The 16,406-nt window shown below is 41.7% G+C and overlaps 1 protein-coding gene across 1 annotated transcript in view; it reads left to right on the top strand.

Annotated features, from left to right (window-relative positions):
• Positions 1 to 4,054: 4,054 nt before the first annotated feature.
• LOC120842158 (neprilysin-4-like) overlaps positions 4,055 to 16,406 on the top strand; it is a 75,310-nt gene continuing 62,958 nt past the window's right edge. Inside the window, exon 1 of the mRNA XM_040213186.2 lies at positions 4,055 to 4,102. Coding sequence (XP_040069120.2) covers positions 4,055 to 4,102 — 48 coding nt within the window. The remainder of the gene's footprint in view (positions 4,103 to 16,406) is intronic.

Below are 16,406 nucleotides of genomic sequence, written 5' to 3'. Positions count from 1 at the left end.
TTTTGGTAACAGGATTCTTTCATATAAAATAGATATATATGTGATAGTTTAGCTTTGCCCTGGGCTCTTTCGCTGTGGCAGTGCTTTGAGACAACATGAAGTCAAGCGAATCCAATCCAAGACGGAAAGGAACCTGACACCACACCGCCATTCTCTCTTTGCCTGCGTCAAGAGCTCTGGTCTTTGTGCGCTATGCCTTCGTATACAGTGCAGAAGAAAATCGCATTCGTGGAGTGGCATCAGAAAAATGGCAGAATGTGTATTTGACTTTGTACCATTTCAAGCTGGACCGTAAGAGAATGCGCGAGCGGGAGAAGAGGTATGAAGTTTTATTACAACAAAACTTTGGAAAGAGTTTCGGTGCAACATCGCAAACATGAACCAAACAATGGTTCGAATGGACACGCCTGCGAATAGAACCAATAACTTCATGGGAGCCAGAACAGTGCTAGGCAGGGGTTCACGGTTGCTTTGGGAGCCTGCGCGTATGGCCACAAGCTACCAGTGTTCGTCATTCCTAAAGAGCCAAGCAGGAATGTCCCAGCAAGTGCCTTGATCAGCCTCCCTATACCAGGTGGGAGCCTTTTTGCTTACGACTTAATGATTGAGGAATGCTACGCATTGAGAGGCGCGGCCTCACAATGCGTAGCATTCTTCAATCATAAAGTTACAAAAAGGTGCTCACCTGGTATACGGAGGCTCATCAAGGTTCTTGCTGGGATTTTCCTGCTTACCCTTCTTTTGCTTCGTTTTTTCATCCCTAGCGAACGTGTGCGGTGCGTCACAGCTTCCAAGAACGGATGGATGACAACCGCAAAGTTCCAGGAGTGACTAGGGAGGATATGGGTCCGAAACATTGACGACGTGCTGCGACTGCTAGTGTTAGACCAGGCGTCCAAACGTCAGACCCCGGCGGCTCACAATCGAGAAGTGCGATACTGACGTCGTGTACGTGCCAGCTGGATGCCCCAGTCTGCTTCAGCCCGCGGACATGTTCTGGAATAAACCATTCAAGGCCAGTCTTCGAAGGATCTGGAAGGCCTTTATTAAAAAAAAAAAGGACTCCAAAAGGCAAAGTGCGACAGCCTTCATGGCAGAACGTCCTGGACTTCGTAGCCGAGGCGTGTTCTTCCGCCCCGTAAGGACCTGCCGCGCGTTTATTCAAAGGGTGTGGCATCGCGAACGCAAGTGACGGGTCCGAAAAGGGCGATCTGCACGAGCGGCTCTCTGACATTGGCGACGTTGTCCCTGAAGACCCCGACCAGTTGAGGACCCAATGTCTGGATCTCATTTTTGGCTCGAACTCCGAATAATCTTATTGCGGATTCGACAGCGAATGATGCGAACGGCAGACACTCTGTTATGAATCTTTCGCAGATTAAACAATGAGCGTTATTAATTAAACTTCTTTCTCTTTTAGATAATGCAGACTGGCCGTTTCGGTTTCTGTTTTACTGGCCGCCATTTTGCGAACGCCATTTTGAATTTTGGTCTCAGACCAACCAGGGGCCCCCTCCATGTTTCGGAGGAATTTATCTCTAAATATAGGGGGGGGGGGGGGGGGGGCGATTGCCCAGCATTTTACGGTAATGTAAACACAGACAGCAAGGAAAAGCATTAAAATTCTATCCCTACAAAATGATATGAATCAAAGAATGTAACATTAAAATTGAGGCATACCTTGTAGTTGAAGTACATGCTGCCAGATTTCACAGGAACTTGTATCATGATGGGCTTCCCATCAACAGCGCCAAGGCAATCCTAGAACTGCCAGCTCCTGCTGAACCCCTCGGCAACCTGAAGCCACGCATTTCTATCTGGTTTCTGGAAAGAGACGATATACAAAGAAATTAAAAGGCTCAGTTGGAGTTCCAAAAGTTTCCATGCTTAATAATATACACACACTGCCTATTCCCCAGCAACGGGTTTTTATTATATAACATTATTGCAAAAAATTAAAATCGCTGTAAAAAGAAGAAACCTTTGAAGTCAAAGAAAACTAGTATAAATACTTTCTCCGACTATTGTTTTTCTTTTCGACTTGAGAAGTCCTTATTTTTTTTGCTCCAAAATATTGGGTGTAACACTGTGATTAATTATAAGTAGCTCTTCTACACGCTTATTGTAATTTCATAAAAAAATGTCGCAATTTTCAGCCGCTGAGAGCGGATATTGAATTAAACACGTGAAATTAATTGGAGCTCACGTTTCAATGTAATATTAAATATATCTTGCGACTTCATAACTATATTAAAACAAGGACACTTATTATTTTGGACAATATGGTTGTATCGTAATTCATGTCGTCATCGCAGTTAACGCACACATGCAAAAGAGAACATATATTAAAAACACCATTAAAATTTTAAAAATATGGCCCAGTTTGTTTGTAGTTTCGATACATAGCTGTAGATATTATGAGTTAGCTGCAAACAGAAGGGTTACAGTACCTTAAATTTCTTTGTAGGTTCGCAGCTGCGTGACTAATGATTCCTTAAGTAAAATATTTCACTACATATTAAATATGCAATTTATAAGCATATATGTGTAATATGCTAGATATTAACGCGTTAATTTCAATATTAAATATTTCTCAAGCTCAAATTCAATTTAACTGGGTTGGCCGAAACAAACTGATTAACCAGACGACAGAAGTCAGTGCGAAAATATTGGTGGCATACAATAAGCTCATTGCGGAAACTGCGAAGATCTTTATGCCAAACTTAACGAATGAGAAGCTGCAGCAATTTTCTGAGACTATATTGCAGTTTGAGGCCACACTGGCAAGGGTAATATATAACGCCTTTCAGTAGTAAATCTAAAGTGTATCACTTATCTTCCGTTGAAGTAAATTATTTGTTATTCAATTTGAAATTTCGTAATTGAGCCATGTGGTTTTATGCTTTTTCTGAAAAAAAGCCTTTAGATGCCAGAAAATTTAGACGGATTTTACACTTTTAATTTTTGTCTCTGTGTTCAAGACATTTCACAAAGCGCTTACCTCTGTGCATTTGGGGAAGTTTTAGAACTAGGTATCCAACGCGATACATTTTAGCTTGAACAAACTATCCATAATTTTACTTTTTTTTCTTTTCAAATTGTCTCTGCGACACACAAAAAAGCTTGTATTAAAACAAACGCTAATATTTAGGGCTGTAGCCGAAGCTATAACAGTTGGTACTTCTCAACAGTGTGCCTAGGTAAAATGCAGCGAAGCGTTGTTGTTGAGTTCGTGTAAACAGTGTTCCGCAGTGCTAAAAAACTAGTCCAGAAGTATGATATTTCTCGCCAGTCCCAGTAAACATGTTTATCAAGATGTGAATTTAATTTAAAAAAAGCTTTCTTCGTAAACTAATATTTATATTCACGCCTTTTTGATGAAGCTATTATACGAAGTGGAATGTATGATATTTTTTGACTAACAAACAAAATATTCTTCCCTTAATTTAACACACACTTTCTTATCCCTCCTTCATAAAACTTTCCTCCGTTTTTATATCGCCACATGGCCTTAAACACATTATATTGACAAGTGAAGGGGAACATTCATTAGGTAAACATGCTCAGACAAAATGTTTATAATCATTTTAAAGCGTGGAACACTTTCTCACAGATACCTGACTACTCAGAAAAAACAATTCTTCTATTCGCTTTATTATTCAAATGGATATTACCAAAAAATCAGCCAGACGGCAAAAAAAAAAAAAAAATAGGCGAACATTTACATATATTAGTGCGGCTTACGTAGGAAACCTCGTCGGAATTTTACATTCACTCCAATAATCCCCCCTTGTTGTGTGTGAGTGATCTATGAAATTATTCCTGCGAATTCCAATCTTAATTTTTGGTCAAAATGTTCCTGCGGGCCTATTAATGTGATTCCATGCCCCTAGCATGATATCACAAAAAGACAAATAAAAAAAAACACTTGCAAAAAAAAAGAGAGAAAATTCGGGTAGATCTCGAGAATATAAAAATAAAAACCCTTATTCGCTTGCTTTTTTTAAAACTTTCTAAGCACTTTAAGGCGCAAGAACACAGGCGTATCTTCTCAATGTACAACGAAATGAACATCTCCATCTTGTCTGAAAAGTACCGAAAGGTAAGCGGAAGGCGAACTGTAACCACCTTTTTTCACGATAAAGCAATCTCAACCTTCATAAAAGTGTAGTACACTGCAGCGCCTCTCCTAGCAATAAGTTTATTGGAATTAGCAGGAAACTACATTGTACTTGAAAAATTCAATCATTGATCAGCATATTGATATTGCGCAACAACGTGTACTTAACTATAGGGTGTTTAAACGTCGGACCGTGCTATGATAATTCATTCATTCATTCATTCATTCATTCATTTATTTTTCGTGCTCATGAACGGCGAGTAGCCTATGTAATGATGCACAGAGTCAAAAGAAACACACATAAGAAATCAACAGCACATGCAACAGCTAATATCTATTATGGGGGAACAGGAAATAGGTAACAGTTAAATATCAACCAGAGAACACCTAAACGCTTGAACACGAGTTGAAAATGTCGATGTCGATGCTGGTTGTACTGAACCTGTTATAAAAATGTTGGATGCGGTTCATGGGACTGGAGAGGTTGATTTTTTGAACTGAGAAAGTGGGATTAACCCTCAAAAGCACTCGCGGTACATATATGCTAATAGCTGATGTAAGGGTCGAACAGTCAATGCAACCATGAACACATTTATACAAAAATACTAGATCGCGCTCAAGTCTTCTCGAGCTTAGTGTGGTACAATCACATCGTCGTAAAAGCCTGTTATACTCATAATAAACACTGCGGCCAATATAGCGATCATATACAATACGGAAGAAACGTCTCTGCACGTTTTCGATTTTTGCTTGGTTTGCATTACCAATACAATTCCAAACAACAGAACTAAACTCAAGCTTGCTACGTATTAATGAAAAATACAAAATGAATATGCAAGCTGACGAAGGGAATTCACGTGTTATTCTCGAAATAACACCTAGCGTCCGATAGGCAGCATTTGTGATGTTGGAAACATGTTCATTGAATGACAAAGATGAATCAATATATACTCCTAGATCTCTTGTGCATTCAACCCTACGCAGAGGTAGGTTCTCAAGATAATAACAAAAACTTACAATTTCCAGTTTCTTAGAAAAGGACATAACTACAGTTTTTTTAGGATTTTGTGTTAACAAATTGCGGCAACACCAATGATGCACAGCATTAACATCCTCCAGTATCATTTCACAGTCATAGATGGATGAGACCTGCCTAAACAATTTGATGTCGTCAGCATATTGCAAAATATGTGAATGGCGGACACAAGAACCAAGATCATTTATAAAGACATTGAATAAAATTGGTCCTAGTATGGACCCCTGTGGCACACCCGAAAATGACACATAAGGTTTAGAATGATGTCCCATTATACGAACGAAGTTTTTTCTTTCCATCAGATAGTTCAAAAAAAATTTGCAAATCTGGTTATTGACTCCATATGTCCCCAATTTATGGACAAGAATTGAATGATTAACGAAGTCCAACGCTTTCGATAGATCAAAGTATACGGCGTCTACCTGCCCACGCTGATTGGTAATCGGCGAAACGAAGTTTAAAAATGATATTAGATTGGTCTCTACAGACCTGCCAGAGAAGAAACCGTGTTGTGAAATGCTAATTTTACGTTTAAAAAATTGTGACAAATGTTCAAACAAAACGATTTCATAAACTTTCGAAAATGCACAAAGCAAGGATACCGGCCTGTAATTCTTTACGTCATCGGTCTTGCCACCTTTGTGAACAGGCACAGTGACAGAATTTTTCCAAAGCTCAGGAAAAGTAAAACTTGACAGAGACAAGTTGAAAATATGAGTTAATATCGGCGTAAAAATGGAGGAACAACCTTTAACAATAAAGCTTGGGATGCCACCAAATGCCATTGATATCTTGGGTTTTAGTCTTTTTATCGCAATCTTGATTTCAGCGCTTTGAAAAGACGTTATCGAGAGGTTATCATTAAAATTGCTACTATCATCTGGCGTGCATGGCGTAGCTTGGTTTGAGGAGTAGACAGATTCGAAATAATCAGCGAATGCGTTTGACACACATGCAGGTTCATTCAGCACTTTACCAGATGCGTCACATAGGCTTATCGCAGGAGAGGACGTGGTCATGCGATCATTGACATACCGCCAGAAATACTTGGGGTCGCGGTTTAAGCTGCGTTCAACTGACTCTCGATAAGATTCTTTGTCCCTCTTGATTAACACTTTAGCTAACGCTCGTGATTTGGAAAACTTATTATACCAAAACTGTGTTTGTTTAACCTTATATTTCCTATGGTAGTGCAGTTTTTTTCTAAGCTCGGACCTAAGCTCGTGCGAAAACCAATGAGGATAGCGGGATGAGTGACGACACTTTTTTGGAACAAACATTTCGATGGCGTTCGTAATACAGTTAGTAAGTAACTCAACAGCGCAATTTACATCGGTTGTTTCATATACTGGTGCCCAATCAACGCTATCTAAAAATCTGAAAAGGCCAAGATAATTACCCCTATTAAAAGCGAATGATTCATAGCTTGTATGCTTTGATGTCCTGAAGGAAGCGTTGAAGGAAGCGGAGAAGGGAACATGCCACTCATCGGGGGGAACAAGGGGCTTAGAGACCGGTACGAGGGTATGAACATGAAAGTTCACTAAAGCGAGGTCCAGTACGTTTCCCGCCGGGTTCTGAAAACTATTTAACTGATTCAATCCTAGATAGTTCACAGAATAGAGTAGAGTATTCGCCTTAGATGTTACACAACCAGAAGATGAGAAAGGGTGCTCTAGATTCCAGTTTATATCAGGGACATTAAAATCTCCTAGAATAAGAATACGGTATTTGTCGACGTCTAATTGATCACAAAGCAGGTTCATTTGTTCCGAAAATCCGGTGACATCAAGGCTCGGCGGGAAGTAAAACGTGCCAATGAGCAAGTTGGAGCCGGCAAAAGTTATTTCCACCCTGACAGATTCACCGCTAAATTCAAGGTCAAATCTCCGTACCGCCTGCAAATGTTTTTTAACAGCAATGAGTACACCACCCCCGAAGTTCGCCGACATGCCTTCATAATTCCGATCCCTACGAAATACAGTATATGCTGGAGGAAAGTAATCAGATGATGAAAAAGAGCAGTTCAACCATGTTTCGCTTAATGAAATTATGTCGTAATCACTCACTGCAACATTTGTAAAACATGTATTGGCCTTAGTACGTAGTCCACGAACGTTTTGATAGAATACAGAACACTTCATAAAGAAAGAACACTTTTTTTTTTTTGTTAGGACGGCACTGCAGCTGGAGTGTCTTCATCAACCCGTAATGGCCCAAAAAATTGTCTGAAGAACGAACCCATGGGCCAAACGTCATCAGTATTGATCTTTTCAAAATCCTCCTCATTTACAGAGATGTGAAACGACGAGTAGCTGTCATGTTTGGCTTTCAATTGAGTACACTTAAATGACTTATCCTCTAAGATGGGAGCAAGCACTGCCTCAACATCACTACACACGGTAGTTGGGTGAAGGCGTGAAACAAAGAGTGCTTTACGCCTTTGCGGCCTTGGAGCGGAAGCCAGCTTACTGTTTGTACACGATCCCGAAGAAGGCTTGACCCTCCGCTTTCGTTGAACAAGTGTGAATCCATCAGCATCTGTTGCTGCAGTATCCTCGGTCGTTTGGCGCGATGGTCGATTGATGGTTGAAGCGGTCGGGTAGGACTGCACAGGTTCGTTGCCACGCGTATGTCCGTTCTGGCTTCCTGGTTTATCGCGAGCGCCCTGTAAAGCAGCGATGCTAGTCGAATCTTTGCGGGCGGCATCAGCAAAACTTGCGGCGCCACGGGTTTGTTGGGAAACCAGTGGTGGTGTGACGTCTTGGGTGGTCAAGCGACGCAGCAGTTCCGTGTTCCTTGCGAGATGGATCTGCAAGGACGCGTTATCCGCCCTGACAGACGTAACTTCTTTCACAAGAGCGGTTAATATTTCACAATGCAGTTAATATTTTTTTATATTTATGTGAACATATTTGTTAAAGCCCTATTGTAGGAAAAGCGTTCAGCTGTATGTGAAGGTCTTAAAGGGATATTGCAACAAATTGTTGACGCTTATTTTTTATCTATGTGTGTTCAAAGGAGCAGTGTCACATCAGACACACCATTTCCTTGTTTAAAGAGCCATGAACAGGAATTTTAAAACAAATTAGAGGAGTAGCAAAGAGCACCTGGTGGATGTCACTAAAGCATCGTTTGTAATGCCCGTCTAGTAACCTTGACAGGTAGTGAAGATAACTGTCTTACCTAGAACTACATATGCTTTGAATCTGACGTCATTCAGACAGCTCTGCGGCCAGCACAAGAGGAGAGGGGAGGGAGGAACTCCCCACTCAACGGCACTGTCTTTTGTGCGTCCCAGACGTCGCTAATCTCCATCTGCAAGATTATAGAAGATTAGGCCGTCACTAAAAATTCACACAAAAGCAGCATTGCGGTTAGTTGCGGTGGCCCGATCGCTGGCGTGCTTCAACCACTTTGGTGGTTGGAAAGGCAAGAACATCCTGAAGACGTCACCCTCGCCGCAGTTTTGCTCTCCCGATATATACTACGTCGTAATTGCGCCGGATGAGGCGTACTCGCCACTGGCTGCTCTCCCAGCGCTTGCCAGGGCGGGCCGTTTCAAACGAAAACTTAAGCCATTAGGCTCAAAATACAAGCGCGCGATAATCATTTACAGATATTGTGGATCATATGCAGGCTATTTCTGAACACGACGGGTATATTTCAAATTTCGTAGAAGTATCCCTTTAACTAATTTTATTACAGATATAGAAAATTTTTCAGCTCGAAGGGTGAAGAATGCCGAGGTTTGGCTATTGTAAATTGTACAGCTGTCCGTTTAAAGGGATACTTCAACAAAACTTGAAATATTCCCGTGGTGTTCGAAAATAGGTTGAATATGATCCAGAATATCCGTAAATGACAATTTGAAGTTTGTGTTTTGAGCCTAATGGGCTGTATTTTTCGTTATAAACGGCCCACTCTGGCAAGCGCTCGGAGAATAGCCGGCGGACACCATGTGACATACAACGCAATCATGACGTAGTTCATCTCGGGAAGTGTAAAGCTACGGCGAGGCTGACTTCGATATGATGGCCTAGTAGTCGTTTCAGCCACCGAAGCGGCTGCTTTTGTACGAATTTCGAGCGACGGGCTAATATTCTATACTCTTGTAGGAGGAAAATAGCGACTTCTAGGTCACACAAAAAGGATTCTCGAGAAGAGGGGAGTTCCTCCTTCCCCTCTTCTCTCGTCGTGGCCGGAGGCGAGACACTCACCGCCACTAGCTGTCAAGGTTCTTAGACGGGCATTACAAACGAGGCGGCAGCGACAACCACCAGGTGCTTTTTGCTAATTGTTCAATTCGTTTTAATATTCCTTTTCGTGTCTTTACTAACAGGATAGTACTGTCTCTAATCTGATACTGCTCCTTTGAGCATATATAGACCAAAAAATAAGCGCCAATATTTTGGTGTAATATCCCTTTAATACCGAAGCATGGACGTAGTAAATATGTTTCTCTTCTTTTGTGAAAAGTATGCGAAAACTAGGTATACAGAATACCACAAACGGCAATAAAAGATGTCCATGCAAAAAAATGAAAATGATCTTCCTTAAATACGCTTTACGAATATATATATATATATATATCAGTGTGTCGAACCGAAAAAAATACGGGTTCGGTTACGGTTCAGGTTAAGGTAAATTAATTTTGTTCCGGTTCAGTTCCGGTTCGATTAATTCAATCCGCGAACCGGTTCGGGGCGCTGAACCGGTTCGGAAATTATAAATGACAAATTACAACATCAAATTAAATTACAAATAAAGCATCTGAAATCAGCACATACAAAACGGGATACATCGTAGTATAAGGCTCAGGGATTTCTACCAGGAATGGTTTCTTTATGTGCACTCAAAGGTTACCTCACCGACGTTTACGCATTCGGACTTCATCTAATTGGGTCCGACGCAGTAGCTGTAAAATCCGCGACCTCCTTACAAACACACTTACAAGTAGAACTCGCTAACTATCCCGCTACCTCGGCGTGTAAGCAATTGAAGGAACAGTGGGGAGGAAGTACAGCTTTCTTTATTTGAACTAGCCTTCGGTAACTCAAATTAGACCCTTAAAGAAGTTTTCATTAAACAAGATACGAAATATGAAAAACACTTCACCGAACGCAACGCCAGAAGTACGTAATAGGATAAATATTAAAATAGAAGAGTTCGCTGTCTCACAAATACATTAGCTTCTAAGTGCCTATACGAAACCGGATGCATTATTATCAAACTCCACAGCCTTTTCTTTTCTCATTCCGATGGAAGCAAGCTTCAAGAACTCGCGCGTTCTAGAAACGTGTTATGAAATGAGCACACAGCAGCATTTAGGATTTACGAGATTGTAGAAAAATGAAATCCCGTGACGCGATTTTTTTTTTGCACAGCCTTTTAGATCTTTTTCTTCCGTGCAAGCCGCGACCAGCGCAATACTGGTTCATATGTCAAGATTCATGGATGCAGCGTTTCTCAAGATTCATGGATGCAGCGTTTATATTCCTAAGACTGAGTGGAGAAGAAAAATAAGTAAGCGTGGTGTGAGTCAGTTGACGGCACTTAAAAAACAAATGGCATTGATAGCACATTCATTGTCAACAGCGCGTGGCCGAACCGTTTTGACATGAGCCGGTAACCGTTATTTTTTTTTCCGGTTCAGTTCCGGTTCGGGTTCATCGCGATAACAATATAACAGTTCGGGTTCGGGTTCAGTTCCGGAAAAAATACCGGTTCGGTTCCGGTTTTCGGTTCGGTTCAGTTCCGGTTCGACACCCTGATATATATATATATTGTCACGGGTGGTGACCAAAAGAACAATACATAAACAGAAAGAAATAAACGTTTAATATGGCCAACTTGTGCCAAAAATAAACGGGTACAAAAGATAATAACAAAGCGTCGCGGGCGTCGAAGTCGGCGTAACAGCAGAGTCGAACGCTGGGGCGAAACTGACTCCGCTCGCTTTGCGGAATCTCTTGTGTACCCTCGTGGGTTCCTGGATCGTTCGGTGTAGAAGGTTCGGCGCGTAGAACATTCTAACCTCGAATCAGCAACACGGTTCTCGAATCCACCAGAACATCACATTACAGTGTCAACAAAAATTAGTAGCCGCAGCCAGGAATCGAACCTTGGCCTTCTGCGTGGAAGGTAAGCGCGATAACCGTTAGGCTTTTTTTTTTGTCTTTTTTTTAGCTTTTTTTTTATTAAATAAGATTCATTTATTTACAAAGTAAAAAAAATGGGTGAGTCGGCGGCTTGCGACTGCCCCATGAGGTGTAACAGTTCCGAATACATTCACAGTCACATACACTTGCATGGGCAGTACAATTCAACAGTGGGCCAAAGAATAATAACAACCGACAATACTAACACAGCACTTGTTTTCACTGACTTGTTATGTGGTCATCTCGTTATTTTTAATCGGGATTTAAGAGTTTCTCAAACGTCGCTCTCAGGGAACTCTATCTCCTTAACTAAAGAGGTGACATAGTTAATTCCTTGAATCAAATACCTCCAACCCGAATTCTATTTTTCTTAACCCTGTAAATGAAAAAGAAGTTATCACTACAATTATAAATTTAAGCAACAACAAGGCTAAAGACGCTGATGGATTTCAGATAAAACCAATTAAGCACGCTGTTGAACTTCTTGCCCCTTACATAACGCATATATTTAACCTTTGCCTCAGTCAAGCTGTTTTTCCTTGAAGAATGCAAGTTGCCCATATAAATGTGTTGTATAAGAAAGGCGATAAAAATGACATGGGAAACTACCGCCCCGTGTCGATACTTCCAATTTTTTCAAAAGCGTTAGAAAGAACAATTTTAAACCGTTTTATAGACTTTGAGCAGACGCATAACCTTCTAAATGAATCTCAATTTGGTTTCCGTAAGGGACTCGGTACAGAGTCCGCACTGCTCGCGCAGAAAGAACTAATCTTGACCGCACTCGAGGAAGGAAAATTGGTTCTTGGTATCTTTGTAGATTTAACTAAAGCATTTAATCATGTAAATCATACATTGCTTGTTCAAAAACTTCAACGTTATGGTTTTAGAGGGAAGGCTGCATCCTTAATCACCTCTTATCTACTTCATCGTTTACAAACAGTCTGTATAGACGATCATTTCTCCGATCCACTTCCTGTTTCTTGCGGTGTACTACAGGGGAGTATTCTGGGTCCTTTTCGTTTTAATATGTATGTAAATGACATCGTCTCTGTTGGATCAGATGTTAATATGATTATTTACGCTGATGATACCAGCATATTTATAACCGGAAATGTATATAATGAGAGAGTCGATAAAGCAAATTCGACGTTACAAAAACTAGACGAATGGACGTGCCAAAATAGCTTAAAGATAAATATAAACAAAACTAAGGCCGTCTTATTTCGTAGTAAAAATAAAAGTGTCATGTTAAATCAACCAATAATGCTAAATTCGACACCCATTGAAGTTGTTTCTAGTTTTAAAGTACTAGGGGTTGTTTTTCAAGAAACTTTGTCGTGGGATACAGATATTAATTCCGTAGTCGCTAAGCTGTCCCAAATAGTCGGACTTGTTTATCGTAATCGGCACATTCTGCCACTAAATATTATGATTTTAATTTATAATAGTTTGTTTTCATCTAGGCTTAACTACTGCCACTTAGTCTGGGCATCCACAACTCAAGCAAATCTACATAAAATACGTCTCACAAAAACGGTTCCTAAGAGTTGTTGAAAATATTCCGTCTTACTTTCACACGCATGAGTTGTTCGTAAAATATAATGTATTGCCAATTCATAAAATGTACGATTATCGGCTTTCTAAAACTTTTAAACAAGAGGTAAAAACTAAATCATCGTTTTTAAAAGGACTAGCTAACTTACAAAGCAATACTACCGCCTACACTACGCGCCATGGTGAGCCTTGGAATGTTAGCACTTACAGAACAATCTACGGGCAAGATACGTTGAAAAACAGACTGCCAAGGTTACTAAATAGATTAGCTGCCGGAAATGTCGAGCTTTTAGATATTACGTTTAAAGCATTGCGTCGTTATTTCAGCCCCCAGTCGACTTTCCTTATGTAAAAAATGCTGCGTAATATTATTAAACGTGAAACTAGTTGGGCATGTAAGTAATCTTTTTATTTTTTATTTTTTTTCTTGATAGTACCTTTCAAGATATCCTACAATTGCGTGGTTGTTACGTAATTTGAGTGTGTTCATTGTTGCTTCTCTTATTTATTCTGTTTATCTTGCTTTTTCTGTTAATGCTGTAATCTGTATGGTATGTTGATAATTTTCTTTTTATAGTGCTGCAAATGCCAATGTGGGGGCCTGTGGCTTTGTCAAGCTGGTCTTGTGACCGCTTTATCCACAAGCCTCCAGTATCATGTACTCTGTATTTGATGCAAATAAAATATCAACAACAACAACAACAACAACAACCTCCATGCGGGTTGACCACCTTCTCTTACCAGAGTGTGATCCATACGAGAACTACAAATTGCGTGTAATCCAATTAGAGTTAATATTTCAAGGCTGAGGCTATGCTGTTGCTTCCCGACATCTAGAAACTTCATGCTACGCCATGTAGGATATAAAGAAATTCCTGCTTCCGCTCGCAGCCTAACTTTGTGCTGTCAAGGCTGACCCCTAAGTAATTTGACAACGAGACAGTCCATGGGATTCCCATGCTTAAGCCGGGCGTGGACATCCATGGCCCCAGCCACGACCCTGAGGATTTTTTCGTGTTGATTTCGCCCCCCGACACACTACAGAACTCTTGTATGTGCCGGAGTGCAAGCCGTAGTTCTGGCCGCGACGTATATACTACGCTCACATCATCTGCGTTGGCTAAAAGTTTGACATGCGACACCGCCAGGCCGGACCCTTGTATATTAACGTCACTAAGAACTGCCCTACAGAGAGGCTCCAACTACAAAGCGAAGGTGTTGGTGACACCGGACACCCCTGTCTGACCGATGAAAAGACTGGGATTGACGTGGTTTTACGACCGTTTACGAAGAGGCGCGTCCTTATATCCTTGTAGCATAGCTTTACATACTCCAATAGTCGCTTCCCTACACCGCAGTGCTCTAGCAATGAGAATAAAAACGAGTGTGATACATTGTCAAATGCCTTTCTTAAATCGACTTGCAGCACAGCTATCGGCATTTGCATTGCTTCTGCAGTTTCCGCGATCATACGCATTATATGTAGATTTGAGCCAATCGTCCTCTTTTTAAACCCGTACGTTTGGTGCTCCCCTACGACCGTTTGCAGGGCGCTCTCGAGGCGCTTGCTTAGTATCTTGGCGAGGATTTTGTAATCAACCGTTAGCAAACTTATTGGCCGATAGTGATCGGCCGATCGAATATTGTCGGAGCTTATTTTCTTTGGTATTAACACTATTACCGACTGTCTCATGGAGGGTGGGAGTAGTTGTCTTTTCAAAATATCTGCGTAGACCGCCCACAGGATCGGCGCTATTTGCTCTGAACATGTTTTGTAGAATGCCGCTCAAGCCCGTCCACGCCTGGTGACTTACGAGGTGCTAATTCTTTAATTGCTTCGATTACTTCTTCAACTGTGATATCTTGACTTACCAGTTCTGATGCTGATTTTTCTACTTGCAGCTTCATTTCAAGGAACTTTTTTGATAGATGTTCATTGAAATTTCGCTTTCCTTTAAATAGCTCCTCGTAAAATTTGACGAGTTCTCGTTCGATATCTTCTTGGCGAGTAAGAAGAACTTCCCCAACTCTTAGGGCCGTCATTTTATTGTTTGTTGCTCGTTCACGTTCTTTCGTTTTAAACACTTTCGTAGGCTCTTCGTTTCGCTCTAGTGTTTGCATTCTACGCCTAATCATTGCACCTCTGTATTCTTCGTCTAGCTTAGATAGTAGCCTACACTTGCATTCTTTTATGTCGTCTCCAAAAGATCCCGGAGTCTGATTTTCGGCGTGAATAAGCGTTTTTAAAGTTTCCGTTAGAACTTTCTTTTCCGCTCTTTTTTCTTCTCGCCTTTTCCTGCCCGACTGATATCAGCTTCATTTTAATCTCCTCTTTTAACGTACAGTTCCCAATCCACGGCATCCATTGCTTGTTTCTGGGTTCCATTTTTGATAAGCCCTTTCACTTCGTTGACCACCTCGTCATCGTCAAGCAGACTTTCGTTGAGTTTCCACGATTGCCAGCAAGGCCCCTGTCTCGTTAGTGCTCTCCTTCCGAAGCGCACGGCGACCAATGCGTGGTCGGAAAAGGCCAGTGGTTCAACGTGATAAGCTGCAACCACCTTTGCTATATCGCTCGACGCGTAAACCCGGTCTAAACGCCAATGACAGTTTCCTTGCAAGTGCGTATAGCCGGGATCGGGGGCGTTTACCGCCCCAGTAACATCTTGCAAGTCATGCACTGTAAGGAGTTTCCGAAGCACCGCCATACTCGAGCCCTGCCTCAGGCCCTGCCAGGAATCTTTTGCGTTTAAAATGCAATTAAAGTCGCCGCCCACTATCACCTTGGCCGGTGTGTCAATGTACTGCGCTAAGTTGTCAAAATAGACCTTTCGTTCTGCCGGATCATTCGGAGCGTGCACTGATACGACCCGCAGCACATCGCCGTGGCACAGCAAATCCACTCCGCATACTCTGCCGCTGCGATCAGTTTACCATTCTGGAAACACCGAAATTTCCTTATCTTTGCGAATTAGAACTGCTGTGCCAGCTCTATGTGAGATAGCGTTAGAGTGCCGGAAGTGCAAAAGGCGCTCAAAGAACTTAGTTGCGTGCTCTACATGTCGGGGCGTGAGCTTCGTTTCCTGCAGGAGCGCAACATCCGCTCGTTCTTGGAGGAGGGTATTCAGGAGCCATTGCTTGCGCCTCTGGAAAATCAAGCAGACGCAATTTAGCGTTACAACTTTCAGCTTATACATCGTTGAGAAATAATGTGAGCGTTAAAAAGGACTGAGGCAATCAAGAATATAACCTACAGTAAGTTGGGCTAACATCGGTCATCTGTTGGTCCTCGGGCTTTGATGATGCGACTTTTTCTGGCTTTTACCGGTTGCCATGGCGGACGCTGGATTGGCTCGTCTGAGTCGTCCTCGCCCTCGGTGCATTCACTCTCTGCCAGATCCAGGGGTCGCTTTCCAGTGGTTCCCTCTATAACGTCCATAGTAGTTTCGTCATTCTGTCCGTTGTCTCCGCCGCACTTCGTCAGCGATGACTTGGTATCCTCCGCTGCCTGCATCAGGTGAAAATGGATGGT

This window comes from Ixodes scapularis, unplaced genomic scaffold (assembly GCF_016920785.2).
Source record: "Ixodes scapularis isolate PalLabHiFi unplaced genomic scaffold, ASM1692078v2 PGA_scaffold12__126_contigs__length_90152505, whole genome shotgun sequence".
In the NCBI taxonomy this organism is placed as follows: Eukaryota; Metazoa; Arthropoda; class Arachnida; order Ixodida; family Ixodidae; genus Ixodes; species Ixodes scapularis.
The sequence above is the reverse complement of the archived record's forward strand: the minus strand, read 5'-3'. Positions and strand labels throughout refer to the sequence as shown.